This window comes from Ursus maritimus, unplaced genomic scaffold, assembly GCF_017311325.1.
Source record: "Ursus maritimus isolate PB19 unplaced genomic scaffold, ASM1731132v1 scaffold_6, whole genome shotgun sequence".
Lineage (NCBI taxonomy): Eukaryota > Metazoa > Chordata > Mammalia > Carnivora > Ursidae > Ursus > Ursus maritimus.
In genome coordinates this window covers 64031909-64058470 of record NW_024426774.1, presented here as the reverse complement: position 1 = coordinate 64058470, position 26562 = coordinate 64031909, and the positions used below count along the sequence as shown (strand labels likewise).

The window sequence follows — 26562 nt, the reverse complement described above, 5'->3', positions numbered from 1 at the left end:
ATGATGTTTTCTATTCTCTCCCATTTTTTTAAAATGCTACTATTGATCTACTAATTAGTGGTAGCAGGTGCATTTAAAAGGACATCAAAGTGGCCTCTCTGTTTTTAAGCTATGTGAATCATGATGATTAAATGAGTAAGGGGGTATTTGATTTTTGTGTCATTTTATTAGTGAATGACTAAGTGAAATTTTATCGAGCACCCACCAGGTACTGTGGTTAGTATTAGAAATAGAGAGATGGGTGATGAAGTGAACGAGGTGAACGCAAGTCTGTGGTCAGCAGAGATTTTCACTTCTCACAGGACAGGCAGCATCAGTAGATGGAGTTTTCAGCTGAGCAAATGGTGCCTGGCTCTCTCAGGGAACCACGTGCAGAAATGCAGAAGGAGTTTGAGGGAAAACTCATTGTGCAGACAAGGAGGGCCTTGAATGCCATGCCGAGGAGTTCAGCTTTTATCCTTTTGGCCGCTGGTTTTCAACATTTAGCTCAGGAGAATTTGTATTTTCAAATAGAATTTAATTTGTTACCTCACTGTGTTAAATGGCAAATTTGGAGCCAACCTGGATGAAACTGAGTGGTCTTCCCTAGATTTCTACCCCCAGGGGTCGTGAAGCCCCAACCTGAGAACCACTGACAGCCCTGGACTTCTGTGTCAGGAGGAGCCCTCTGGGGACCCCGAGGGGGATGGCTTGGGAGATGGCTGGAGGGAGGGGAGTGATCTTGGGAGAATGTCATGTTTGTCCAGGGAAGAGACGAGGAAGAGGCCCCGAAACTGGGGCAGTGACAAAAGGCTTGAGAGAGCAAGAACTTAGACTGTTGAGGTAAGATCCCGAGGACTTGCTCTCCAGTGGGCTGTGGAGCCTGGGAATGGGAGGAGGGAGGAACATGAGTTTGGTTTTGGTTATGTATATAAAAGCCTCATGCCAAGTTTTTCTTTTGGTTGCTAGATGCTCGGGGTAGATGAGGGTGGTGTCAGATATGTTGGTCATGAATCTGCAAAGCAGATTCTGTTGGGTTTTTGTTGTTGTTTTTTTTTTTTCTCTTATCACGTGGCCTCCAATTTTCAGGATTATATCACGTTTTCCTTAGCTCACTTTATTCTGCATTCTCTCCAGCATTTGGAAACTATATGGGCCCCAAGGCTCTCCCAGGCTGCCTCTCTGGATGCGTGTTTGGAGTCCCTCTGTGGCCTGAGCGCCCAGTGTTCCAGGGGTCTGCATTCAGGCACCCAGGACTGTCCATCTCAGGGCTGATGCTGGGAAAGGAAGAATGGTCCAAGATTAAATCCCTGTTCTACCACTTACCAGCTCTAAGGTGGTGAGCAAGTTCTATATGATGAGTCATAAAGTCCACCTTGGGGATTATTGAGAGATCTTACAATAATGTGGAAGGCACCGAGCTCCCTGTCTGCACGCAGTGGGCTTGTGTGTGAGGTGTTAATTATATTTCATTATGAAAATAAACCTGGGGGCACCTGGGTGGCTTAGTCGGTTCAGCGTCCCACTCTTGATTTCAGCTCAGGTCACGATCTCAGGGTCATGAGATCAGACCCGGCATCTGGCTCCACACTGCTGAGGGTGGAGACTGCTTGGGATTCTGCCCCTCCCCCACTCGCTTGCACTCCCTAAAACAGTCAATCAATCAATAAACCTTCCGAAGAGAGGGCTCTGCTCTCCTCCTGCAAGGAGGCCTTCCATATTAAGAAATATTGCATTCACACAAGGTGGAAGAGGAGAAGTCAAGGTGGGAAAGCAGGCGCGTTCAAAGGGCACATGTTCTGGTGACTTAAAGACAGTGGTGACCTGTGGCTGATCGCTGTGGTGTTTAAAGAACATGTGTGACCCTCAGGCCTTCTGGGGGGCAGGAAAAGCACTGAAAAAGACTTCCATTTTCTTAAAAAAAAGTGTTCTATTCTGTGCATTTGCATCTTCTCTTACATTTGCCTGTTTTACGTTTATACTCTATGCTCATTAGAACGATCACAACTCTAAGCATTTACAGAGAGAATGATTCAGGAGGAAAGTGCAGTAAAGATATTTAAACATTCTTCTTGGAGCAGAGGTTGAGAAGTTACCCCCCACGCCACCGTCCCCCTGGAAACAGTCAAGATGGGAGGGAGAGAGAGAGAGATGGAGATAGGATTGAGAGAGCTGTGTTCCTTGGGGTAAGAGAGATATGCTTAGTGCAGAAAATCCCAGTGGAACAGGCTGGCTCTGACTGGAAGAGACTGGTCCTTCGTGGGGGTTATTTAGCTTTAGCCCCTGTTCCTCCTTGTTGAGACAGCTGTAGTTTGGTATCACGGGATAATGAAGAAATATTACTAGATTTTCAGTGGGATTATTTATAATACTTCAAATTTGTGTATTGCTTTCATCTTGGAGAAGATTATAAAAATATTACTATAATATTAACAACAGTCTTTAGTAGGGGGCATGAGCCCCCCCTTTAACAGATTTCAATCTGAGGTTTTCCGAACCGGGTTGCTCTTTGCCCCAGCCTGCCTGCTTTAGTGCTAACATAAATCAGAGGTCCTGTGGTCCAGGACGGTCATTGCAAGCCTCTGATGCCTATCTTTGGCATGCCTTTTTCAACTCTACTGGAAATTGCTCTCCTTCGAATAAGTATTTGTAGGTCTCTGAATGCCCTTTAATTGGTGGGAGGAAAAAGTCTTGTACCTCTCCCTACTTTTATTCCATATTAGAGAATCGTGAGTAAGACTGAGTCCCCTTGAGTAAACTCAGAAGATGAGACTTGTTGCAGGAACAGAAATTAGAGCACAGTCTTTTATGTTTTGGTTTTAAGCAATGAACACTCACTTGTGACATCAGTGATGATTGAGTTTATTTTAAAACCTTTCCCAATAGGACACACGTTACCTATACTTAACAGGAAAGCAGAGGTAAGAATCTGATATTTTACAGTGTTTTTTCTTTTTGTTTGGGTCACGCAAAAGCGAAAAGTGATTTAAAAAGGGAGGCCTAAGTGACCTATCTATTAAAAAAAAAAAGGGCAAACATTTATCTGTGTTAAATAGTATATTAAAAAGATACAGAATGAATTATCTTATATGATATGGAAATACACACTTAATCCTAGATATGACTGTTGGTGGATTGCAAAACCTGAAAAAAACAAGTTTTTTTCATTTTTAGGAAGGATAGAATTGAATAAGTATCCTAAGACCCTACCAAGTGACAGATACTAGCTGGGCACTTTATGTAACATGCCTACTGTATCTAGGGAAGACTTTTTTTTTTTTTTTACGATTTTTATTTGTCAGAGAGAGAGAGAGAGTGCGCGTGTAGCACACAAGCAGGGGGAGCACAGGCAGAACAGGCAGAGGGGGAAGCAGGTTCCCCGCTGAGCAGGGAGCCCGATGCGGGACTTGATCCCAGGACCCTGGGATCATGACCTGAGCTGAAGGCAGACGCTTACCTGACTGAGCCACCCAGGCATCCCGGGAAAACTTTTTCTTAGGTCACAAAGTTTCAAAAAAAGTTTGCTTGTTCGTTCATTCATGTAAAGTAAGTTCTGTGCCCAGTGTGGGACTTGAACTCACAACCCTAAGATCAAGAATCCTGTGCTCTCCCGACAGAGTCAGCCAGGCGGCCCTGGGTCACGGAGCTTTTTCATGGTATTTACAGAAGTGGCTTCAGATAGCAGGCTATTGTGGGCACTGTTATTGCAGCCAAGACACCTGGGCGCGACCGGGCCTGGCCAGTGGAGACATGAGAGAATCATCCAACTCCCAGTCTCAGTTCCCTCATTTGCAAAATATGAGGGGGTGGACTGGTTAGATTCCAAGGTCCCTTAAGCCTTTAAGATTGTGTGTGAGCTCCCGGGCAGTTAGCAGGCTAACATCCTCTTGTTACCAAGGTGAGTTTTGGCCTCTTTTCCTGGTGGTTTCTGTGTATACAGTGAGAAGCAAACTGTGCATGGGTATAGGGATGATAGCAGCCTTTGTCCTTCTCCAGGAAATATGAAATGCTCAGTGACTCAGACTCAAGTCCTAGGCGCTTGTTAATTTTTTTGTTACCTTTTTATGTTTGATGAGTCAGAAATGCAGATTTTTATAGAGTGTTACCAAATCTCGATTAGAATAGCTTCAAATTACAGACCTGTTTCCTGTGTAATGTGTTTTGCTGTTTGCCCTTCCATCATCCAATAGGCAGGATAGAAGGACATTTTGATCAGTTAAGAACCTTGGTCTGTTGCTTCATGAGCCTTTATTACACTAAAATTCTTTTTTTTTTAAACTTATTTATTAAGTAATCTCCACCTGCAATATGGGGCTCAAACTCACAACCCTGAGATCAAGAGTCACAGGCTCCACCGACTGAGCCAGCCAGGTGCCCCTACACTAAAATTATCGACAGAAAACTATCTATGTGCCCATACTGATAGGACATCAGCATTCTTCAGCTGGGTGGGCAGATATAAGTATTGCAGGGCAGTTGACACTGGAGTATCGTAAAACCTTAGGAGTAAGGAAAACTTGTCTGTTTAATATCCACCAAGGCGATCCTGTGCACATGTGGGCCCATTTGCACACACACACACACACACACACACACACACCCCACCCACCCCCACCCAAAGTGTGTCAGTGATCACACTCCTGCTTAACTGTGATGTGTTGCTACTGACTATTCCTAAACTGCCAGGTGAGTGCTTCTGTGTTTTGGGGACTCAATCTCAGAGATGCCGACTGGAAAAACAACATTTCTGAACAACATGGAGGTTGGACTTGTGGAGATGCTAAGGCCTGACCCTAGTGCTAGCTGGTAAATGAAGGTTACCCCACAGTGCTGTGCACAGATATGAGGCTTGGATGCAGTTTGGAATCAATAACTAATGTATTAGGCCTCTTTTTAAAATATATATATAAAAATGACAGTTGGCAGGATTCCCATAAAGTTTTTTTTTTCTTAAGGGTTGATGGGTGGGCTTGGAGGGATCCGTGTGTTGTTCGATAGCATCTGAGAATGTTTGTTTGAGCCTCGGAGTCACACACACATACCGCATAGCTTTAGACCTGCTGTTTGTCTATACCCAGTACTGCATTCTCTCTGACCCTTTAGTAAAGTGGTTTTTTAAAAAATTATTTTTAATTGTAAAAAACACATAAAATTTACCATCTTAACCATTTTTAAGTGTGCAGTTCAGTAGTGTTAGCTATATTTACATTGTTCGGTAGTAGATCTCTAGAACTTCATCTTGGAAAACTGAAACTCTGTACCCACTGAACCACCCCCCACGTCCCCCTCTCCCCAGCTCCTGGCAGCCTCCATTCCACTGTTTCCATGAGTTTGACTACTCTTGATACCACGTGTAAGTGGAATCATACAGGACTTTTCTTTCTATGGCTGGCTTTCTTCATGATGCACTCATAATGACTTAGCATGACGTCCTCCAGGGTCATCCATGTTGTGGCATGGGACAAGATGGCCTTCTTTTTTAAGGCAGAATAATCTGCTGTGTGTATATGCCACATTTTCTTTATCTCTTCATTCATCAGTGGACATTTGGGTTGCTTCTACCGCTCGGCTCTTGTGAAAAATGCTGCAGTGAACGTGGGCGTGCACATATCTCTTTGAGATCCTGCTTTCAGGTTTGGGGCTGGGGGTGGATATATACCCGGAAGTGGGATTGCTGCATCATACGTATTTTTTTTTTAATTTTCTGAGGAGCCTCCATGCCGTTTTCCACAGCAGCTGCAACATTTTACGTTGCCACCAGCAGTGCACAAGGATTCCAATTTCTCCACATTCTCTACTGAAGCTTTTATGATGTTATAAAAAGTAAGGTGTAGTGGAGAAAGGCACCATCATGGTCACAATCTGTGTTTTTCCCTGGTTAGATGGTAATTAAGAGGGTGAGAGAAATGGCAATAAAAGGCAAGTGGAGAGGTGCTTGAAGATGAACATGTCAGGTTTCGGAAAAGAGCTTGGTTTCTCTCTTAGCTCACTTCACTCCTTACCTGTCATTAAAATTCTAGTTATCATCAACGAATCCATTTGACAGATGTTTTTAAAAAATGCATCCTAAGTAAACTCTTCTCTCAGAACATCCTAAGAATTATAAAGAAAAGTCCAGTGCAGGAAACTGAGAGTTTCCTAGGGCTGACAGTGTGTTTGATTCTGTGTTGGTCTGTGAGGTAGGATTGAAGCTGTCATTACCAGGGTCTGGGTCTTCATTCTGTCTGTGCTGGGACATGCTGGACATCAGGGAATGTGGAAAATAAGCATCATCTGCCACTTAGCATGAGCCTGTTGGCTCCACCTTGGTGTTGGAAGCTGGAAGGTGAGATGGGAGAGGCGATGAAGATAGGCTTTTCCTGATTTTGAGCCCTGGACCCACTTCCTGGACAGAGAGCTCTGAGAAATGCCTGCCACTTCCTCTGTCCTCTACTCCTGGTTTGCCCTAGAAATGAAAGGCAGCAGGAATTCAGAAGGCCTACTTCCTCATTTCTGGCATGTGGTAACTTACTCTGGATCTCTGCGCATGCCTCTCTGTGCCTCATTCTCCTTATCCATAAATCAAATGGTTGGCTTAGGTGGACACATTTTGGAAAGGACCTCTTGACACCTGTTGGGAGTTGGAACTCTCATCTTCTTTTTTTGAAGGATTAACATGTAGACCAAGGAGTGTTACATAAGGTGGAGTGGGCTCTGCAGTTCTCCGGGCAGTGCCAGCTCCCTCATAGGCTCTGTTCAGGCTTCCGTTCAGCGTTGAGGCTTCTGAAACGGCCGAGTCGTTTCTGAACAGCTGCTTTGTAGAGGATACCGGGCTGGGGGATGTAGAGTGAAGTTTATCCAAGACTTGCGTCTTCCCCAAAACAGGTTGTGATGCATTTCCAAAAGCCTTATATCCAGAGGACCTTAGAGCTTTTCTTCGATTTCAGATCCCCTGGTTTTTAGGGAGAAAATCAGAGAAGCAGAGGGACCGGCTCAGGCTCACAAGGCCGGTCAGTGACAAAAACTGAGACTGGAGTCCCATTTTTCACTTCTCTTGAGTCCATAACTGGTGCACTTTCCATTATTTTAATTAGGCTGATAGGACTGGTGCACAAGAAAAGCAATACTCTGGGGCAGGGCATGATAGGTGCCAGGCCAGGGGGGCTGATGGTTGTGGGTATAGGATTTCTGAGAAGGAGCAGTCATGTCGGCTGGGATAATCCGGGAAATCTTTCTGGAGGATGGACATTTGGGGCTTGGCTTCAAGGATAGACAGAGGAGAGGGGAGTGCCCAGAGCAGAGGCGTGGAGGTGGGAAAGGCCAAAACCAGCGGTGGGATGTGGATCAAGCTTGGCTGGAGCAGAGGGACAGGGAGGGGGAAGGGACGAGGACTGGCATTTACTGAGCATCTGTTGTGTCAGGCACAGTGGCTGTCCCTTTACCCATGTCATCTCAGTGTCCTGAGTGGGAAGTGACACCCTGACTGTGCTTTTGTGGGAGGGCACCACTTTCTCTTCATGCCATCAGTACTTGGCATCTGTCTTCCTTAGAGTAAAATTACACTTTGATCTGGTGGGAACGTACCTCGTTGAAAATGGGGAGAAGAAAAGTGGGAAGAGGGGTTGGTTTCTGTGAAGAAGGTCTCAGAGGTAGTTGATAGTTGGTAATTCTTTCATAGTAAGTCTGGAACTGGCTTCCCAGCTCATGGCAGCTGGCAGGCCTTGGTGCTCCTGAGTGTCCGGGCTGACCATGAATTATTCAGGGCCTGTGCCCAGTGAGTGGCTGCCTAGCAAAGTCTTGTGGGAAGGAGGCTGTGTTATCTCATTGCGAGATTGGCAGAAGCTCAGGTGCTGAGGAGGAAGAAATGACTGCACCCTTAAAATATTTCACATTTTAACATGCCAGGGCTGCACACCGTGCTCCATAGCCCTACATCAGGGTAATTGGGACCTGCGTTTCCACGAAGAAGAAATAACACCCCCCACCCCTAACTAACAAATACAATAACCTACACTCTCCTGTTCCTGTGGCACTTGTTGGCAGGGATTTGGCCAGAAGCCACATTAAAATCGCAGATAAGACAGTATAGACACAGGGAGTGTTCGTGTGGGAGAAACGCCACTCTGCTCTGTGTTTATCTCAGCCAAGTAGAGAGATGCTGTTGTTGGTCCATTTGGAATGGTACTTTCTGTAACTGTCGCTGTTTTCATTTGTTACATGCTACGGTGTGTGTCCGTGACCCTGTCCATCCATTTGTCTGACCTATTTTCTCAGCTAGGTTGAAAGTGCCTGCACTTCTTATAACTTTGTGGGTCCCTCCAGTGTGGCCTGTGTTCCCAGATGGGCCTTAGCACATGTAGATGGGTTGACTTTGGACTCTCTATAGACCAGGATATATGGGGCCTGTGCCTTGATGATGAGGTTTCCATCCCTCCCCCTCCCTCTTCCTTCTTCCCTATCCGGGGACCTGTTTAATCTGCTCTTTTCACCTTTTCTCATTACAGCCTATGGGAAGCTTCTGGAAAAGGTTAACATGGGTATGAAGACCTGAGGGCAGAGTCCAGAGGCCTATTTTCACAAAGAATAGATTTCTATCTCCTCTCTTCCGGTTTTTTCCTATGAGCTGTGCTACCAGGAAACAGCGTCTTCTCACTGCCTCATCTGCTTCCTTGTAAAACTCTGGCCCAATGGCTGTGAACACCTGTGTGTGTCAGCCTTTTCCCTCTGTTGGAGGTGGGAAGCAGAACCAAAATCCTGGGCAAGAGCAGGCCTGGCCCCAGCTGCATTCCTCAGATGTTCACTTCCTTTGAACCACTCTGCCTGTAGCCGAGGAGCCCCGTCTTGGCTCTGGCTGGTGTTATATTCGCAGGCATAGCAACACCTGTTTGCCAAAGGTGGGGCCTCTGGACTGGGGCGTTCTTTTGCCCATACAGGGAAGCTTTGCATGTGCAGATAACAGATGCGATAAGAATACAGGGATAAGGTTTGGCCAGGGTAGAAGATTCAATAGACTGCATTCCTTCCCCAGGACCTTGGGTACTTGTTACTGAGTGTCATTTGCCATTTTTCTCCTCCTCAGCAGAGATGTCAGATACTTTATATTCAATTCTGCTGTGACCAGCTGAACAAGAAACAGAAAAGAGATATAAATGGGAATTAGATTTCTTCTGGTATTTCAGATGCAGCCATGTAACTAGATAATTTTGTAGAAGTATGTGTGTGTATGTGTGTATAGGAGATAGGAAAAAAAAAACCTGTATCCTCTAAGGAACAGAGATAGCAATTGTTGTAGATGAAAAATACCTTTAGTCTTCCTTTTATTTGTCTAGGTATTCTAAGTTCTGAACTATCAAATCTGATAGCCTCACCTCAAATAAACTTTGGCCTTTGTATAAAAACATAGGCCCTTTGTAACTTGTTTCATAGTGAATATTGTGTTGTTATCTCTGAGGTGTTCCTGCTTTACTTTTATTATAGAATATGATTTTGAATATGCCTTTCCCAGTGTAAAATGGGGTGAGTGAAAGAAGGGAACGGGGTTTGTGAGTACCTCCCAGGTGGAGAACTGGTCTTGCGCGTTCTGAATTGCCCTTGTCCAGAAACCCAGGGCGGGACCAGCTCCGGTACCTAGTCCGAGGTCAGTGAATCCAAAGGAAACCTACAACATCCTCCAGCCAGTAGCCTCCTTGGTGAAGAGGTGGCCAAATGTGGGGGTAGAATTAAGTTTTTGAAATTTCCCCTGTGAGGAGTTTAAAGACAAGTAATCATAGCTGTATGATTGTACAGATAGTGCGGCTATCTTCCCAACATTCTCTTTCCTAAACATTTATCTCAGTTGTACAGTAACTCTATGAAGTCAGTCCCGTTGTTGTGCCAACTTTTAAGGCTCAGGGAATCACGGAGTTAGAAAGTAGCAGAGCCAGATTCCTAGATTCCACATCAGTTTTTAAGCACCTTTCCTCCTCTAAACCCTGACCCAGATGCTCCGTGGGTGATGCCTTGGGAGTAAGCAGAGGAATGGTCTAGGCCCTGATCTCCGGAAGTCACGTGGTCGTGAGGAAGCGCTGCTGACTGCTTCCGGCTGTCCAGGCTGGGGGCCCTGGGTGCACAGTGCCACTGGGGAGAAAGGAGATGTTCTGGAAGGGTGGCAGGCAGCTAGCAGTGAACAGAAACACTAATGTCAGAGATGTGTTCTGACGCCACGTGGACTTGCTGAAAATTGTTCTTTTCGGGAGGGCAGGGGAAGAAGGTTTCAGGTAATTCTGTTTTCTGTTTTTGACTGGATTTCATGGTGGTATGTTTGGTTAGCTGGTTGAGCTTTCAGGTACGTGGGGCAGTTCCCCCTTCGAATAAGGGATGGGTTTTTGAGAATACACATACTGAGGCAGGCTTTGGGAGAAAGGACAGCGGTAACTAGGTAATTAGGGGGTCAGAGGCTTTCAGGGCATTATACAGTAGAGGGGAGGCAGATAAAGAATGCCCACAGGTAAGGATTCAAGACTGTGAGTAGTGGGCAGGAGGCTGGTTGGAGAAGGGGGTGGGTGGGCCGGAGAGGTGAGACAGATCACATAAGCTTCAGCTCCGGGGAGTAAATGCACTGGCATAATTTGGAGCCTGCTTCTCTATCTGGCCATACCAGTGGAAGAGGATTATTTCAGTAATAGTATTTTGGTTTCCTATAACGAAACGCTCAGGAGAAAATGGCTGTGGTTGTCCAGCTGTTGTCCAGATGAAGGAAAGGCAGATCTGGAAAGGGCAGAGAATTTGGCAAAACAGTTTATATGTGAAACCTCCTTATGTTCTGTCCCTCCCTGTTCCCACCACTTCTTTCCCAGCTCTTGGGTTGCTTTTTCAAGTCCTTCAGTGTGTACATATCCCATCACATCTTAGCATGTTGGCCATCCTCTCCCAGGCATTGCAGTCTTGCTAATGTTTAGATGTTCAGGAAATGAACACTCCATAGTTTACCCCTTCAAGCTTGCTGTGATGCAGGGAAAGCGTTTGTCTTTTTTCTTTCTTTCTTTTTTTTTTTAAACCTCTCCGACTTCATAAAGCCTCTTGGGACAAACATCGGCTTCATCTCATCACTTAGTGTTTCCATTCACATGCTACATGCTAAATCATATAGAATCTTAGTATATAGGTCCAAGTATGAGAAAAGGAACAAAATCCAAGCAAACAAGGCCAAACAAAATCCATTCACAACAGGAGAACCCTTAAAGTACCAACTTGCATGTGAATTAGCAGAAAATGTGCCTGCTCCTGACCCAACTAGGTGTTGCAGAAGTTCCTTGGAGGCTTGCTTGGGTTTTAGGTATCTTGATACCACTTACTGAGTTTTTTATGGTTTTTCTGAAAATCTTGCAAACCATGAGTAAGCTGGTATTATGCTCTAAGTACATGGGATAAACAGGGCTAAACTGGGTCAGTCTGGGGTCCAGGTGGGGCTCGGCCATTCATCAGCTGTAGGGCCTGGGGCAAGGCATGGTACCTCTCTGAATCTCAGTTATCTTGCCTGCAAAATGGACCTGATACCTCCCTCATAGGTTTAGTCACTTGAGAAAATGTATGTGAAAGCATTTTGTAAATTACAAAGTGCTGTACTGACGTGATACTGTTGTTATGGCCAATCGTTTATATGGAGATTGATGATAATTGGGGCTATAACAATAGTCTCCAAGACAGGGGAGATATTTATCACTGATAAATACATTTAGAACCAGAAGGAATTTTTTATGATCATGAACTCCAACCTGTGTGACCTCCAGGTGAGGACTGTGAGGCCCAGCGAAGGTTAGACACACATGCAACTAATTCGCTTCTCCGTGGCACTCAGGAGATGGGGTGAACCGGAGTACTCCAGACTGGGGCCTTTCAGCACACCGCAGCACTTCTCATTTGTGCTGTCCACAGGCAACCATAGGGACTTGGTTTTACCATTCTGGCACCACGACGATGATGGATACATGTTGCCTGGGCTTCAGTTGCTTCGATCCCATAGCTGACTGCGCCCATCAGTTGTGGTCACCTGTCATTACGCCTTGGAATCTTGGTGCAGCTTGAAGGCAGGCACAGCCGCTTCCCAGAGTGTTGGCCAGATGTGTTGATATCCCTGCCCTGGGTGAGGGACACTAGTTTTTTAGATTAGAAAACATCGAGGGGATAGGGTGAAATCAGAGAGTCTGTTTCTGCGGAAAGCCTGGTTGACTACTGAGCATTCTGAAAACTATCTTGCTCCCCTTCACGCTCCCTTTCACATTCTGTGTGTTTCTGTCATAGGTGTCTCCAGGATTCTTCTTAGAGCACTGCAGATAAACTGTGGGTAGGATCCCTGGCCTCTTGCTTTATTAAGTTAGAGTTGGGTAAATTCCTTTAAATTTCTTCTTTTCTTCCTTTCTTTCCCTCCTGCCTCTGAAGGTAAGGGTATCTCCTCTTGGGTAAGGCTGACTGCCCCACCCATACCTTTGAGCCATTTTCCCACTGGTCTTTTCCTACCTGTGCCAATTCAGGGCTGAAACCTGTGCACAGAGGATATGCTCAGCTCGACCTGGCCCAGAGCCCCTTCCCCTGCTCCTTTCATTCCTATTCACCACCTCTACCTCTTGCTCTTCTTCCCTTTGCTCCACATTCTTTAATCCCCTGTAGCCTCGCTTTAGCTTTTATTATCCCACTGACCTCCTCATTCACATACTGGATCACATCTTCTCTGACTTCTGGTTCCTTCTTTTTGTAACACATGATGCCATTCTAACCCCTTTACTCCTTGAGTGTCTCTTCTCTTGGGCTGTCATTCCATAGCTCTCTGGTATCTCCACTGTTTTTTCTTCTTCCTTACAGACCCTGGCCTTCCCCAGCCGCTTGCCTCTTACCTTCCTTCCCAGGTTTAAGCCCACTACAGTCTCTCTCACGGTGTATGGGACTCTATCCTCAGCCCTGAGCTCCTGCTCCACCTCCTTGACTCCTTCTGGACATGTCGCTCCTCAGTGCTGCATGGAACTCAAATTCATTGTATCCAGAAAGAAATGATCCGTCCTTCCCTCCACCCTGCAGCCAGCTCTAAAAACCCCAGAGTCTTCTGCAACCCTAGCCTTTGAACCCCACGTACAGTTGGTTACCAGAGTCCTATGGATTAACTCTTGCATCAGTCTGTTCCTTTTTGTTCCTATTGCCTCACACTGACTAGTCCTTTGACCTGGAGAACTCCAGTAACCACCTGAATGACCTTGCTGCTTTCAGTCTCTCTCTTTTCTACCCATTCTAATTGACCACTGCCAGATTAATCTACCTTTGGCTGAAAAGTCTCCAATGGTTTCCAGTACTGGCTTAGTTCCCTCAGGGTTTCCCTCCTGCCTGACAGTCCCGCATGCTCTAGTCAAAGGGTAGTACTCGCTGGTGCTTTTCCTGGGACAGTCCAGTTGGTGCCTTTTCTTCCCAACTACCCCTAACTAGGAGAGAAAGCCTCCCCCTTTCCCAGCCTGTTGCTGGTCTACCTGTGTTTCAAGGTTGGGTCACAATGCCAGTCCCTCCTGGAGTTGTTTCTGCCTGTCTTCCTAGGCAGTTGTGTCCCCTTATCCTCTGAACTCTTGTAGCGCCCCTCCTTTAGCCCCTGTTTCTCTGGTGTTGGACTATTTGCATATTTGTCCCATCTCCTTTGGCCAGGAACTCGCCCAGCCATCTCTGAATCCTCCACTGGGCAATGTACCTTGCACACAGCTGGCATCAAGTAATACTGAATGGAATAAAGAATGAGTGCCTCTGGCCTTCCTTTACCTCCTCCCCACTGCTGAGTTGGAGGTGGTCAGATGAGTCATCAGGGTTCTGCCTCTTCTTCCCGAGCCCCATCACAGCAAATAGATCCCACTTCTCACCTCCTGCCCCTGCAGGGTTATTAAACCCTTCCCCAGCCTCAAAACCTTTCTTTCCAATACTTGGCATCTGTTCACTCTGCCTGGCTTATTCTGAGTCTGCTGTTTAGTACTGAGTGCACTAAACTAGTCCCAGCCTCTACCCCCATCACCTAGTGCATAACCTGGCTAATTAGAAAGCTTCTTTCACCTACTTCCCCATACCAGAGGGAGCTGAAAGGGAGACTTCAAGAATGGTGACTCATACTCTATTCACTAAGTGGCTTAAAGATTAAAAATAAAGCATTGTAAATTGGCAAGCACTTTGCAGTCTCATTGTCTCGGCCCACACAGCTGGACACTTAGACTTAAAACTTCATATTTAACAGTGAAGTATATTTAATATTAATATATACTGTATTTAATAGTTAAGAACGGCCTGTTAACATCTTAATTGAGAATATTCTCCGTTCTACTTTTTGTAGCTTTGGTGTGATATGTGGGGGAAAATATGCAAGAGGTGTGTTTTGAAAAATACACTCCTAATTTTAAATGGTATGATCATTGTCAGGGTATTTTCACATCATTCCCTCATTGACCTTGTAGAGGTAGGCATTAATTATCCCTGTCTGACAGAGGAGGTTTAGAAAGAATCCAGGGTTTCTTCTAAGGTCATAGGCAATTAAGAGCCTTGGCCAGGACTAGAAACTCAGGTCTTGAGAATCCCAGTCCATTGCTTCTTCCAGTAACCCCACATTTTGCCACATTCCTGTCAGCATTGTGAATTGCAGCCGTGGGCAGTTAAAGGGGCTTTAGAAATTACTCTACATCCTGGGTGATGAGAAATGCCTTCAAATCTTGGACCCCGCTTTAGAAAGCTAAAGGTTGACGCTGGATGTCTTTAAAAGCCTGTGCTGTAGATGTAGGAATGGGAGTTGCTCTTTTGAGCAGCTAGCTAGACTTCAGGTTTGTTTTAACTCTAGCTGGGGCAGGATGCAGTTGCTTGAATTACAAGTGCCCTGGGGACTAAAGTAATCCTGGAGTGGAGGCCCACCTCTTTAATGCAGATTGGAATCCCGTAGGAACGAAATACCTTAGGAAGAGTATTGCTGCAGGGCTCCATGTGCGAAAGCCAAAGTTGTGATTTGTTGTCTGCCTGTAGTTACTTGGGGAAGATGGGAAAGAAAAACTTGGGTCAGTTATTTCCCAAAAATACATTTTGATCACTGTTCTTGTCTTTGTAGAGGATTTTTTTTTTTTGAGACTGGTGGGAGAAATTAAGGAGGAGTGTTTTAATATCTTGAAGAACCCAAAAGTTCAGGAGCCTCATTTTAAAAATCAAAGTAGGATTTGAGGGTAATTTCTTTTCTTTTATCTCCCCATCCGTTCGTAAACTCCTCACGTCCGGGATCCTTGAGGTGTTTACCTGTGTACCTTTCTCCCACAATGCCTTGCAAATCGGTGCTCCCGTAAATCTAGCATTGAATTCGTATTATAGAGTCAGTGTTAACAAACCTCCCGCTAAACATCTTCTGATGGCCGCAGAAGTCTGTTGAGATTCTTCTGTGCGCTGAACTTACACCTCCCCTCGCTGTGGCCCTGCACAGTGCCCAGAGTGACTTTGTCTCACTTGTACACGGTGGCCGGCCGGGTCGCCGCCTCGTGGTTGGCGCCCGCGCAGTGGGGACGCCGCGTGCACCCAGGTGCGCGGCCCCCATGGCCGCGTTATCTCCGCAGACGCAGAGCAGTGGATGAGCCGCCCGGGCCGGGGACCTGCGGGGCTCCTCACCCTCCCGGGCCGCCTCCTTTTCATGTGATAGTAATCGGAGACTTTTCCGTTACATGAGGCTCTCAACAAAAGATTGTAATTCCAGCAGCTTTGTTTGGGAAGGTACCACCACGGCGGGCGCGTCCTGGGCCCGGCCCGGGGGTCGCCGGCTCCGGGGCGGTGGAGGCGGTGCGCAGCGCGCCCGGGCCGCCTGTGGGTTGGGGGCCGCGGGCCGGCCGGCCTCCCCCGCGCCCCTCCTCGTGGTACAGCCTGCGTTTCCTCTACAATGCTGTTATGCTAATCAGGTGACATCACCGCCCAGCGCACGGAGAGTGGCTCCTGATTAAATTACAAACCGGCGGCCGCCGCGGGCAGCCGGGAGGAGGTGTGTGTAAGGCTCCCGCGAGCTCCTGGGCTCGGCGACCGGGGCATGCTTAGGATTGGTCATATTTAAAAAAAATTTTAAAGTAGGATTTGCACCTCCTTCCCTCCCTCCATCCGTCCTCCCGCCCCTCCTCGGTAATTTATTTCAAGCTTCTAGTCGAGAGCCACAAAAGGAAGGAAAGCAACAAGGAATTAGATGCCTGAGTGGTAACTCCTGGCCGGGCTAAGGTGGACTCTCCTGCAGCCAACTTCCTATCAGATCTGCCTGCTGGACTTTCAGACCGGAATGGGGCTTGCCTGAGGTCCGGCCTTTTTCACAGGGGCCGGGAGCCAAGCCGTGCGGAAGCTCCTGTGTGTTGGATGGGGGTAGGTGGGGGCCGGAGCGGGATTTCCACCGTGCAGCCCGCCACGGCGTTACGCCGGGCATAATGGAATTGCAGAGGACGTCTAGCATCTCAGGGCCGCTGTCGCCAGCCTACACGGGGCAGGTGCCTTACAACTACAACCAGCTGGAAGGGAGATTCAAGCAACTACAAGGTAAGCCCTCGCTTCCCAAAGGCCAGGCCTGCCCTGGGGCTGTGCCTACGGGGGTTCCGAGATTTTATTTGTGCCATATGGTACGTGACCCTAATGAAGAAGGGCCGCCGCACGGCCCGGCCCCAAAGCCTCTGGTTGGCTGCGAGCACCCCATTCACTCCTTAAAGGAGACAGTTTCTCACTCTACTCTAGCAAAGCCACCATTTGGAGTCCCTTTCCCTCTCGCTTTCGCTCTCGTATCCTTTTGGCTCTGGGTTGTCAGGTATCTGCTACCCACTGAGCACACATTTTCTGGCCTTTTAGCTATCTTTGCAGCTCAGTGGATCAATGCTAATAGACCTATTAGTATGCAAGCATTTGATTCTGGGTCGCCTCTGTCTCCCAGCCCCCCAGCCTCTTACCTTTGGGAATCCTAAAGGTGTAAAGTGCGCTGCTCGACACCCAGTCCCGTAGAACAATAGCAAAGGGGAGGAGGGAGGGGTCTTTTTGTTCCTAAACCTTGGGTAAATTACAGTTTTGATTCCGAAGCCTAATTTTAACTCTTTTGATGTATTGTGTTGGGGAGAGCCTTCCCATCAATTTAGTAGGCTATGTAATTTATAATGAAAGCCAGTTATTGTCATTCCAAGGCTATGGGTTGGATTAGTTGGATCAATTACAGGTTTCTTGGCGTCTATATTAGTCTCAAATAATTGAATGAATCCAGTATTTTACCGCACATATTTTTATGGAGAGCGGGGTCCTGTGTGCAGCAGTGTGTGGGATGATGGGCCTGCAGCCCACCGCTCGGGTGGCCCTGCAGCCCTTGGCTGTCCCTGCCCTACCAGCAGGCCTGGCTGGCGGTTTCTCAGAGCTTACACATGAAAAAGGGCTCATAACTGAAAACAGAACTCCTTCCGTTTGGAAGCCCCTGGAATCCGTAGTAGGCTAGGAGTGGCTCTAGCTAATGCTGTGAAAAAGTGGCCTTCACACACTGTTTCTTATTTTAACTCTTCTCGGTGCCACAAATGCGGTTCTTGTGAGGAGGAGGAAGGAAGGAAGCAGCTCAATCCTAGAATGTTTTCATTGGGAAGGGGAGGGAGGCTATATTTCATTCACAGGTTTATTTGTCTTGTGAAATAGTTGACAGTAATGACACTTTTCTGGAAAACAAGAGGCAGAACAGGACGTGATTTTAAACATTTGCTAGTCCATGCGGCATTCCTGGGGCAGTTAGCTAAGAAGAAGCTCCATTCCCTCCAGAGAATGTTATGTGTCTTTGCTTCATTCTCCTTGAGCTCTTTGAAGGTGGAATTGGCGTTTTGGGAAAACTTGGGGTGGGGGGGCAGAGAGGTAAGGGGAGTTTGCAGATGGTAAAGAGAGGAATGGTGGTGTGTGTCTGTTATCTTCTGGGTCTGTGCTGGAAGCCCCATAGTTCTAGGTGTTGAGAATTCAGAATGCCCCGCTAGTAAGCATGACTAAGTCTCCCTGCTTCATTGTGTCATGCCGTCCAGGAGAAAGCACCCAGTGATGGATCCTTGATCAGAAAACCTATTACCAAGGTCCCGTCAGCCCACTCCTGTCGTCTCAGAAAAAAATGCAAAACCAAGGCGAAGGTGTAAGAAGGTGTGGGGAGCAGTGTACTCACAGGCCCACCCGTAACAAAAGGCTGTTATTTGAAAGCTTTCAGGATGGTTGTAAAACTGCTTACTGAGAAGGGTGGAGCGTACACACAGGAAATGTCTTAAACTGTCCTCTCTGGATACAGGAAAATTTAAATTAAAAAATATATATATCACCACATATATCTTTTTTTACCTCGTTACTGTTTCTCAAGGAAATCCCTTCAGAAGGGGTGGGCTTCACATTTTGTGTGGTGGCTTTTTTTTTAAAATGACTTTTGCTCCCTAATGTAGTTCCAGATAGCTGTCTTATTTCTACATGATGTGGTTTAAGAGTTACACAAGTTTAGTCTTGGTATTTCTATAACAGAAAACCACCCATGTTGAGGAACTGAGAAAGGGGTGAATTAACTTTCAAGTATGGTGGATCCCAAGAGAATTACAAATATGGCATCCTCCTTAGTAACAACAAATGGAACTAATGGCATTTTAAGCAACTTCAGGGAGAATTTTTGCTGAAACCTTTTCCCATCCCTACCCCCAGTTTGTATTTGTCGTTCTTTCAATCATCTTTGGTAATATGTAGATTGTATCTTCTGATTTAATTTTATACATACCTCCAAAGCTGCCCCTCCCTCACCCTTTTTTTTTTTTTTTAACTCTTCTGAGTATCATCCTTCCTAGCAGTTAATAACCCAATATTGTTAAACTGGTCCTTTGAATTGATTTTTTTTAAATGCCTATTAAATGAATTTATTCATTTAGCATCTATGCCTTAGAGTCTGAGAGTACTGTGATTTTGTGGGAGATATTTCTGCATTTTTGCTGATTTCAAATATGTTCATACTGGATCCTAAAAGTTCAGGAGAGACCAGGGGATGAGATTTGATGTTCTGGCTAAGGGAAGTATGATATTAAAATGTGTTTGGTCTACTTAGATAGTAAGCAAATAGGTATGACTTATTTACACTCTGATTCAGAGGACAGAGATGTGGAGTGGTGTCTATCACACTAGTGCTCCTAGCACAAGTTAAGATGAGAGACCGGACCTTCAGCCTCTGATGGCTTCAGACGTTAACCAACAACACCCAGCATACCTAACAGACACACCCAATGTGCATGCTTTCTCTCTTTCACATTGTTCATCAGCAAAATTAAGTTACCACCTTCCTCAGAGCCTCTGCATGCATTTTTAAAGTTGGATTAGTTTTTTTCTTTTCTAAATAAGAGAGAAATGCGGAAACAACTCAACCTCACATGTTTAGAAAAATGTGTCTGTAGTAACAGGTTCATAATACCTTTACTCCAGTTTCAAATCAGCCAGCTTAATTCCTTATAGGAAAATGTCGCTACTCTTGTACTCAGAAGCTGTTGCTTGTGCCTAAGGTGTAAATTAAATTCCAGACTCCTTAACTTGGCATTGCACCCTCCCCAAAATGGCCCCACCCCAAGTACTTCCTTTGCCCGCTCTTACATTCCAATCCAGTCTTCCAGGTAGGCAGGCTTACAGCTCTTCATAAAACCAAGCCCTGGATTTTAGCTTCATCGTCCACCTTCTGCCTCAAATGCCCCACCCATCCATTTACCTATAGAAATCATTCCTATAGGGGCGCCTGGGTGGCACAGCGGTTAAGCGTCTGCCTTCGGCTCAGGGCGTGATCCCGGTGTCATGGGATCGAGCCCCACATCAGGCTCCTCCGCTATGAGCCTGCTTCTTCCTCTCCCACTCCCCCTGCTTGTGTTCCCTCTCTCGCTGGCTGTCTCTATCTCTGTCGAATAAATAAATAAAATCTTTAAAAAAAAAAAAAGAAAAGAAAAGAAAAATCATTCCTATAAATTTTTAAGACTGCTCACATTCCAGTTATTCCATAAAGCTTCTTGTCTCCTCTGTTGGGGTTGGTGGGAAAAAGATTTCATTGGGTGCTTACCATGTATCAGACATGTTAGTAGGAGCTTTATAGATGGTGTCTTGTCTTTGTAACACACCTGTGAGATTTTATTTTAATTTAATTTAATTTAATTTAATTTTTTATTTGACAGAGAGAGAGACAGCCAGCGAGAGAGGGAACACAAGCAGGGGGAGTGGGAGAGGAGGAAGCAGGCTCCCAGTGGAGGAGGCTGATGTGGGGCTCGATCCCAGAACGCTGGGATCACGCCCTGGGCCAAAGGCAGACGCTTAACGACTGAGCCACCCAGGTGCCCCACACCTGTGAGATTTTAAAGATGAGAAGACAGATAGCTTGACCAGGGTCATAGGCATTATTGAGTTCAGGCTGCACATTGTTGTTCTCTAACCTTCTTCTAGACTTCTAGATATTGGTATTATTTTATTTCTGCAGTAATGACAATAATAATAATGATGATGATGATGAGGTTACATTACAATGAAATGGGCACCCTAACCTGAGTCCTCTCTCCTGTCTACCTGCTTCCCAGAGAGCACTGATTCTCTTGGCCCTGGCAGTGGAGTTGTAATGAAGACAGGATCTAGTTGAAAAGCATCAAAATGAACTTCTGCCTTCTTTGCAGCCTAACCCTGACATCTAGCACCGGTATTTCTGGAGAAGGTGCCTTTTTTTTTTTTTAAAAGCTGTTCTGGCTCAATGAATTTGTCCCACTGTCTAGAAAGAGTTATGGAGTAGTCTGTCTTCAGTGGGACAGAGAGGGAAACTACAGAGCAGTTTCTTACGTGCTATCAGAGTTGCCTTGTTGCATTTCTTTTTTCTTTTTCTTTTTTTTTTGTCCTGGTTTCTTCTCTTAGGGAAAAAATATTGCTGGTCTTGTGCCCTCAAATCGTGAAGAAAATTTATTCTCCAGTTTTTCAGGACTTGCCGGTTTGTTAGGGTGCCTAGATGTTTGTCTTGCATAATGTCTTAAACTTTACAGAAAGAAGATTACTGGGCATACACCTTCTTTTCGTCATGAAGAAAATTTAAAGGTCTTAAATATAAAGTATTAGCCTTCAGATATTTCCCATTGTGACAGTGAAAAGAATTGGTGACAAGTGATAACTCTTTTTTGGGGGTTGGGACCAAGACTATAAGAGCATTTTTGGATTTAATGAAAATATAAAAGATTGGCTTTTTGGTCTGGATACCTGCCAACACTATAGCTATTCTAAGCCCAGATAACTTTGTGGCACAAGTCACCAATTAAAAAAAGATAATCTTTTTTTCCAGTTTACCAAGTTTGAGCTCACAGTTTGGAAGTTCTTAACAGATTTGCGAATTAGGATTCTTTTTGAATGATGTAGTAATAATAATAATTACTATTAATATGTACAGCACTTAACTTTAATATGTATCATCTTGCATAATTGACTAAATGAGATTATTCAAAGTACCCAGCATGGGATCTAGTACTTAGTAAGTTCTAAATAAGTGTGCATTTATTTAGTATTAATATTATTTCTCTGGGGTATTCTTATTTTTTATAGGTAAATAAGCGGCTCATTGGGTTAAAATCAATTGGTATGAGGATACATCTCCAGAATCCAGGTTTTCTGACTGCAAATTTGATCTCTTCTGGGACCACAAAGTATGGGTTAGGTTTGAGCCACAGCACCCACTCCCTAGATACCATGAGTGCATTCCAGTGGCATAGAAAATTAATGAACTCAGGACCGCTCAGATTTCTGGACATGTGGTGCCCTCAGTGTTTGGTGGGCCAGGAACTCTGACCATCAAGCTTAAATTGTGGTTGACCAGGGTATCCATTAAAAGGACTGTTGGAGGCCAGCTGGGAAGAAAAGGAGTGATGGATTAACTCCCTTTGAGGGAAAAAGACCACTTTTCTTAGGGTAGTGAAATGGGACTGAATGACCTGACTGTAAGGAAGCTTTCTCATGACTGTTCCCGTCATCTCTCCTTATGCCTAGGGCCTGGCGAGGGGTCTGCCCCACTGCATCTAACTCTGTTTTAGTCTCTTTCTTTGGTTTCCTGAACCACCCCTCGCCCAAAACTGTTGGGCCTCCCTGAAGCTGGGCCCTGACTAGAGTTCTGTGCAGAAAGTTTTGGGATTTGACTCCATGGTGATTTGGGTCTAGCTGACCTTCCTGTCTCCAGCTCGTTCTACTCCTTCCTCAACAGTACTCAGGATTCCCTAAACCTACCCGCATTTTCCTGCACTTGAGACCCGGCTCTCCAGGTTTCTTGCACCGGATTATTACTTCTGAGTTCCCGTTCAGATGCCACTTAATTCTAAGTATTCCCAGAGGGAAGGGTGGTCAGAATCTCTGCTTGGATTCCCTTCCTGTAAGATTTAAAGTTGAAGTACTTGCTCATTTTGTGATTTTCACATACTGCTGTTGGTTTCCGTTGATTTACTGTTTTGTTTTTTCTACACCTCACAAAGTTTAGGGGCATAAAGACAAAAGTCTGACATCACCTGTCTGACACATAGCAGTTGCCAAGTCTGTTAAAGAGTAAATAAATGAAATTGTTATTATGGACTGCTTTATTGCAGTGGCTCTCAAAAGGAGGTCTCCAGACCAACAGCATCAGTGTAATCTGGGAAGGTGCTGGAAATATAAATTCTCAGGCCTGACTTCTGAAACTCTAGGGTGCGGCCCGGCAGTTGGTGTTTTTATAGCCTGCCAGGTGGCTCTGGTGCACCCTCAAGTTTGAGAAATACTCCCTTATTGGATCATTCCTACAATCTCTGTGATTTGGTGATGAGGAAGGAGGGAGATGGTGAGGAACCGACTGCAGGAATCACTCCTAAATGGGACCAGATACTCTGATATATCGAGGAATGAAGAGTCGTGAAGAAGTATGTTTAGAATAAAATTGTTTAATAGTGGAAAAGGCATTTAATGAGTCGGGAATGGTCTTTGTCCCTCGAAATTTAGAGAAGCCATTTAACATCTGTAAGCCTCAGCCACCTCATCTGCCAGAGGCACTAATTATCTGTCCCAGTTCCCCACCGAATTGGTGGGAAGACCAATCCGAAAGATCTAAGTTAAAAAAAAAAAAAATAAAGAAAAAGGTTATAGTATCTGCAGGTTGTGCGGACAGCTCAGTAAGGCATCTTGTTCAGCTCCATATAGGTTCTTAGTAAAGAATCTGTTGCATTTCACCTGAAAAAGAGAAATCCCAGCAACTTGGTATCTGGAAGGTTGGTATCTGGAAGGGAGGCAGGTGGCACCTGGCCACGGCCCTGTCCGGGATATCTGAAGATCTGGGCTGCTTCCCTTACCTGAATACCTGTCAGGTTTACCTTCCAGGGTTGCGTTGAACAGCAAATGCCATAATCTATATTATGCTTCCTTGAAAACATCGCTGTACTATTTAAAATGTCAAGTGTGGTTGTTGTTTCCATCATCGTGTTTTCTTTTAAAGAACACTATATATAGATGAACTGTAAGAAGTCCAGTATGGCACAGCAGTTTAAATACGGACTTCAGAGTTTGTCTTCCTCTCTCCTGGAATATACAGGAATAGTGACGGAGCTTCAAGTTTTCGGTTCACAATAGCTTTACAGGCATACCTCTGTTCACAGTTGTAATCACACTTGTGCGTGTTATCACAGCAAGCCAGGTAGATCCCAGCTGTTTTTAGATCGTGGTGTCTTTTCGCCCTCCTGCCTGACAAGTTTCTATCAATTCTTAGACCGCCAGCTACGAAAAACTAATGACAGATGAAATAAATGATAAGGGCATTGTAAGCATTTTTCTAACTTCAATAATTTTTGCCAGGTTGATTTAATTAAAACTCTGGCACTTGTTAAACCAGTTTATGGCTGCAAAGGACTTGCCATTTAAAAGCTCAGTAGTCGGTCACTAATCTGTGCAACCTTAGAGCAAGAAGAGTCTAAGAAATGAAATAATAAAACTGATTTTAAAGAGAGACGGTTTGCTTTATTTTTGTTTAGTAACAAAAAATTATTGATTGCCTGCTTCTCGTTGCAAACTGTCCCTGGTTAGGAAGTGCGTGAGAAGGCGTATTTCAGCAATGCTGGAAATGCTGGTTGAGCTTACAGAGGAATAGGCAGCAAGTGGACAAAAAATTTGTTCCAAGTTAGAGACCCAAGGGAAGGAAACAAGAGGTGCGGGACCGGGGTAGGGGAAGTGGGGCAGGTTCAGGGTGGCCAGAGTATTTTATAGAGTGCAGAGCCAGGAAGGGCATGTCAGAGGATAATTGAAAGCCAGAGGATGCGTGGTCCTGTAAATCAGGTTAAGGAGTTCAGAGGTAGGTCTCGAGGTGGAAAGCCACTGAAGGATTTTAGATAGGAGAGTGACTTGTTCTGACTTTTTTAAATTTCCTCTGAAGAAAGGTGGGTCTGACTGCTTAGTATGATGATTGCTTTAGAGGATAGTGGTCAAGAGAGAGACAGGAGACGAGTTGGGAAGCTTTTGGATTTGTGGGGTGAGGAACTTAGAAACTGCATAGACTCCTCGAAATTTGAACTGTAAGGTACTTAGAGCCCGGTTACTTAGTGTGGTCTGCAGATGACCTGGGAGTTTGTTAGAAGTCTCAGGCCCACCCCAGATCTACTGAGTCAGAAGTTCATTGTAACAAGATCCCCAGGTGGTTTGCATGCATGTTCAAGTATAAGAAGTGCTGCCTTGGAAATAATCTGTACTTGCCTCCTTACCCCTATGAGCGGAGAGGGAAATAGTCCCAGAAAGATTATGACCTTCCTGAGGTTTAGAGTTTAATGTGTTTTTTAGGAAGTCTGCCTTAAAAGTAAGATTTTCTTGGGGTTTTTTTCTTTTGGGTAAACTAGAGCATTTTAAAGTAACCATAAAATAATCTTGTATCTTAATGTATAATAGTTAATTGAAGAAAGTTTAGTATTACCCTAGGAGATTACAGGGCTTTAAAAACGTGGTTGGTTAATTCCTGGCTTTGTAAGTCTTTGTAGAATTTGGCTGGGATTTTCCTATTTGCTAATCCTGCAGGTTTTGAAATTGGTGCAGTTAAAACACAATTTCTTGTCTTTTACCCATTTGGTTTTAATGGAGAATTACAAAATTCTCTGGGCTACTTTCTTTAAGTTCTTTGAGAATTTTAGCATGGTGTTCTGGGAAGTAGAGTCTTGCTAAGTCCATACCTGCTTTGTGACTTCAGCCATTTATATACTTCTAAACTACGTTTTTAAAGCAGAAATAACCCCTAACCCCATGCTCCATCTTAGTAAAATCTTCCTGTATTAATTCGATGTTACTCTTCTTGCCCTTGGTTATTAGACTTTAGTCCACTTTCAAACTCACCTAGAAGTGTCTTCAGGTATGGCTGTAAAAGTAGATTTAAAATACACTAAATATCTGTTACTTGATAAGTGCTCATTTCCTGTGAGTCTGTAGGTGAAGCTTTAAAATTAGTGGGTATTGGTTAGATAGGGGAGAAAAAGCACCTGCTGAAACTTGTTGGCTGGAAGTTTTTGCCCCTTAAAGAAGAAGAAAAGCGATGGAGGAGATAAGTTACTTCCATTCTCAACCAGCACCACTCCAGAATCTTCCTGATGAAAAGGGCACAAGTAATGAAAGCAGTAGGAGTGGAGAGGCTGCTCCGATGGTGTTCTTACCACCGCAGGATTGACGGTCATTATTAATGGGCAGAGTTAAATTTTTAGCTGTTCTTTATATTACTCCAAAATTCTTTTTATATAATAATTATTTCATAGCCAAATTATGACACCTTCAAAGGAAAGAATAGTTTAAGATCCTGCAATCCCAGGGACCTGGGTGGTGCAGTTAAGTGCCCAACTCTTGGTTTCGGCTCAGGTCATGATCTTGGGGTCCCGGGATCCAGCCCAGCACAGGGCTCTCTGCTCAGTGTGGAGTCAACTGGGGATTCTCCCTCTCCCCCCCTCCCCTCCCCCTTTGCTCATGTGCTCTCTCTCTCTAAAATAAATAAATAAAATCTTTAAAAAAAAAATCCTGTAATCTGAACAGATTTCACTTTTCAATAGTTCTTATCTATATGCATGTACAATTTAACATTATTATAATATAGATTCCGTTTTTTTGGTGTTTCTGTTTTTTACTTAACATTATATCATAAACTTTCATATTTGGTTGTTTCTATGCCTCTTGGCAAATTGCTTTCCAGATCAGGGCAGTCTTTTTACTAATCTGAGCCTGTTCACTCCTCTCTGCGATGAGGGATGCAACTTTTATGAAGTAAGATTGTCATAAGAATAAGTGAAGTTTGGGGTGCCTGGGTGGCTCAGTTGGTTAAGCATCTGACTCTTGATCTCAGCTCAGGTCTTGATCTCAAGGTCATGAGTTGAGGCCCCACGCTGAGTGTGGAGCCTACTTTAAAAATAAAAGTAGTAACGAATAAGTGAGGGTCTCCACAGAAACTGTCACACTAGCTGGTATATGGTGGGCCCTCACTAATCAGTGGCAGCCATTATTACAGGTCCTGGTTAAATGGCAAAGCAGGGCCCAAGAGGGGCCAGTCTTTTGAACTTAAGTTGGCTAGCTTACCCCACCCCCACCCCTGAAACCTGTTCTGGGTGTGGT

At 45.0% G+C, this 26562-nt stretch overlaps 1 protein-coding gene across 3 annotated transcripts in view; it reads left to right on the top strand.

Moving 5' to 3' along the window:
- Positions 1 to 26562, top strand: part of SPTBN1 (spectrin beta, non-erythrocytic 1) — a 139597-nt gene that overhangs the window by 15665 nt on the left and 97370 nt on the right. Inside the window, exon 1 of one of the 3 annotated variants that reach the window (XM_040623479.1) lies at positions 15927 to 16491. The exons of 1 other annotated variant lie outside the window; for it this stretch is intronic. In XM_040623479.1, the coding sequence (XP_040479413.1) occupies positions 16383 to 16491 (109 nt within the window). In that variant the 5' untranslated portion in view covers positions 15927 to 16382. Of the gene's footprint in view, positions 1 to 15926; positions 16492 to 26562 lie in introns of those variants that run through there. One more of the 3 variants, XM_040623477.1, reaches the window with a different exon arrangement.